The sequence below is a fragment of the Sinocyclocheilus rhinocerous genome, unplaced genomic scaffold, assembly GCF_001515625.1.
Source record: "Sinocyclocheilus rhinocerous isolate Xijiao unplaced genomic scaffold, SAMN03320098_v1.1 scaffold2189, whole genome shotgun sequence".
Classification (NCBI taxonomy): domain Eukaryota; kingdom Metazoa; phylum Chordata; class Actinopteri; order Cypriniformes; family Cyprinidae; genus Sinocyclocheilus; species Sinocyclocheilus rhinocerous.
Genome location: NW_015645558.1, coordinates 112,406 through 114,958, shown reverse-complemented (window position 1 = coordinate 114,958; position 2,553 = coordinate 112,406). Strand labels below are relative to the sequence as shown.

Here is a 2,553-nt window from a genome sequence, read left to right as displayed (position 1 = left end):
CACACATTATGTAAACAAAAACGTTTATTTTGGATGCGATTAATCGTTTGACAGCACTATATATTACATTATATTTTTATTTTTATAAATATGTATTACATTATTTAAATAAATAAATAAAAATATTTTAATAGTCTTTTAAACATTTTATAATATTACTAGACTGCAATTACAATTTGAACTCAAAACTGGACATGGTACAATAATTTAAGATTACACTCAACTACATGCTTGAAACCTCAAAACGGCAAAGTATTGGAAGATTTATCAAGGCCTTTGTTTATTGCCTGATAAACTCAAAATGGCCTAGTATTGGCCAATGTAGGTCATCACTAGAATCATGCAAAGTTTTGATGACAGTTGCTCTAATCATCATAAAATATTTTACCTGACACTTCTTCTCTTAACTTCTCATGTTGAATAACTCAAATGCTAAAGTATGTTTTAATGCAACTGTTTCTCACCTTACACTCTTGTGTGGCCTCTTCTATAGCGCTGCACTCGTGAGCTTCATGTTCCTCTCCCTGACACTGATCACAGATCAGCTCCTCGTCCTCCATACAGTACTGAGTCAGTCTCTCTCCATGCTGTCTGCACAGATCTCCATCCTCCGCCGTCTCTCCACCCTCCACGCCGTTTCTCACCCGCCGCGGCTGCCCTTGAAACAGCGAGTCGAGCAGCCCCTTCAGCACGCTGTCCAGCAGCTCGCGGCCGTAGCACTCGGTACAGCCCGGCCCGTCCTGTCCCAGCTCATCCTGACACAGCTGCAGGCAAGCCTGGCACAGAGTGTGTCCGCAGGGCAGCAGCAGCGACCCTTCACCCTGGCAGCCTGGGCACAAGGAGTCGCTGGAAGGTGAAGAGGGTTGATCGTCTGACATTATGGTAGTTTTCTGGATGTTGTCCTTCCTCTCTCAGTGTCTGGTCTGCAGCTCTCTGGTTGTTACACAATCACTGCTGTGCACTGTGTATCAAAGGAAATCCCCGTTTGGATAGTCGGTGGTCTATTTATAAGCGAGTTATTTTGAAGCAAGCTCCAAGTTGTTTATATGCAATGGTGTCTGTGTGGAGAGTTTCGCTTGGTGCAGATCGTAGGGCAAGAGTCTGTTGCTGAGTCACTAGTGAGTGAGTGAGTGTGTGTGTGTGTGGTCTGGCATTAAAGCGTAAAGTGATACCACTTTCCTCAAGTGCTCTAACATCAGTCAAAACCGAATCACTTTCATCTGCACCAATGCAAAATTTCACCACACTGACAGGAGCAAAGAGTTCCTCTGTTTATCTGCCAGGTCTTTTCTGAAACATTTGTGAAATTACTTAATGAAAACAGAAAGCATTACTGAATAATATTTTCTTTAAAAGTCATTTTTCATTAAAAATGTAATTTAAAAAAAAAATGTACAAGGTAAAGTTTTCATCAAGTGATTTCACTGTATTGTTAGCCAAACGAGTTTCTAATATATATGATTTTAAAAAATATAAAGCAGCACAACTGCTTTTCTATCATTTTCTTCAACACTAATAAATGTTTCTTGAGAGGCAAATCAGCGGGAAAAAAATATCTGCATTTCCATAATCATAATAATACTAATTTATTTCCCAAATACTTAAAAAAAACATTTTCAAGCGTTTCATATATATATATATATATATATATATATATATAGCAATTTACATGATCCCACTTATTTCGTTTCAATTGTTAACATTTTGCACATTCTGCAAGGGGTATGTAAACTTATGAGCACATCTGTGTGTATGTGTAGGCCTATATATATATATATATATATATATATATATATGAGAGAGAGAGATATTTACAGTACAATTTTTATGTTTTTAAAAGTTAAAAGTTGTGTGTAAAAATACATAGACACACAGGTAGAATATGTATTAACCAAGATCATTTTCTTCAACACTAATAAATGTTTCTTGAGAAGCAAATCAGCGGGAAAAAAATATCTGCATTTCCATAATCATAATAATACTAATTTATTTCCCAAATACTTAAAAAAAACATTTTCAAGCGTTTCATATATATATAGCGCACAAAGTTACATAATTTTTAAAAAACATTTTTTATCTTTTTAGAATGGTTATTACATTAATAAGCTCAGGCTTGATAAATCCAAGAAAACGGCATTTCTTTTTCAATGCTTCCCCCACTTGGTCCTTTCATGCATTGATCAAAGTAACAAAATGTAATTTTGTGTAATTAGTCCCAGTAATTTTTTTCCCTATAAGCCTGAGGACATATGGCTACACGTGGTTCTACACTTTCATAATATATCTGCAGCAATATATAACCATTACAATCCCTAAATTCAATCATAAGGTCATTCCCGGAAGATAAATTCCAGCAATAAAAAATGAAGACGGCTTAGCATGCAACTCTCAAGAGCAAAAACAAACAAACTCAGTGTGTTTTACCCTATACTTTATTTGCGTTTCATGTCAAGGGGTGAAAACTTGCCTACAGTAAGCAACTGAAGGAAATATACACAGCAATTCAATCTACACACTCTGAAGAACCAACTGTACACATTATCTGATCATCAT

At 36.1% G+C, this 2,553-nt stretch overlaps 1 protein-coding gene across 1 annotated transcript in view; it reads right to left on the bottom strand.

Moving 5' to 3' along the window:
* LOC107706603 (E3 ubiquitin-protein ligase TRIM39) overlaps positions 1 to 1,084 on the bottom strand; it is a 10,176-nt gene extending 9,092 nt beyond the window's left edge. Inside the window, exon 1 of the mRNA XM_016510356.1 lies at positions 465 to 1,084. Within this exon, the coding sequence (XP_016365842.1) occupies positions 465 to 878 (414 nt within the window). The 5' untranslated portion in view covers positions 879 to 1,084. The remainder of the gene's footprint in view (positions 1 to 464) is intronic.
* Positions 1,085 to 2,553: the final 1,469 nt, after the last annotated feature.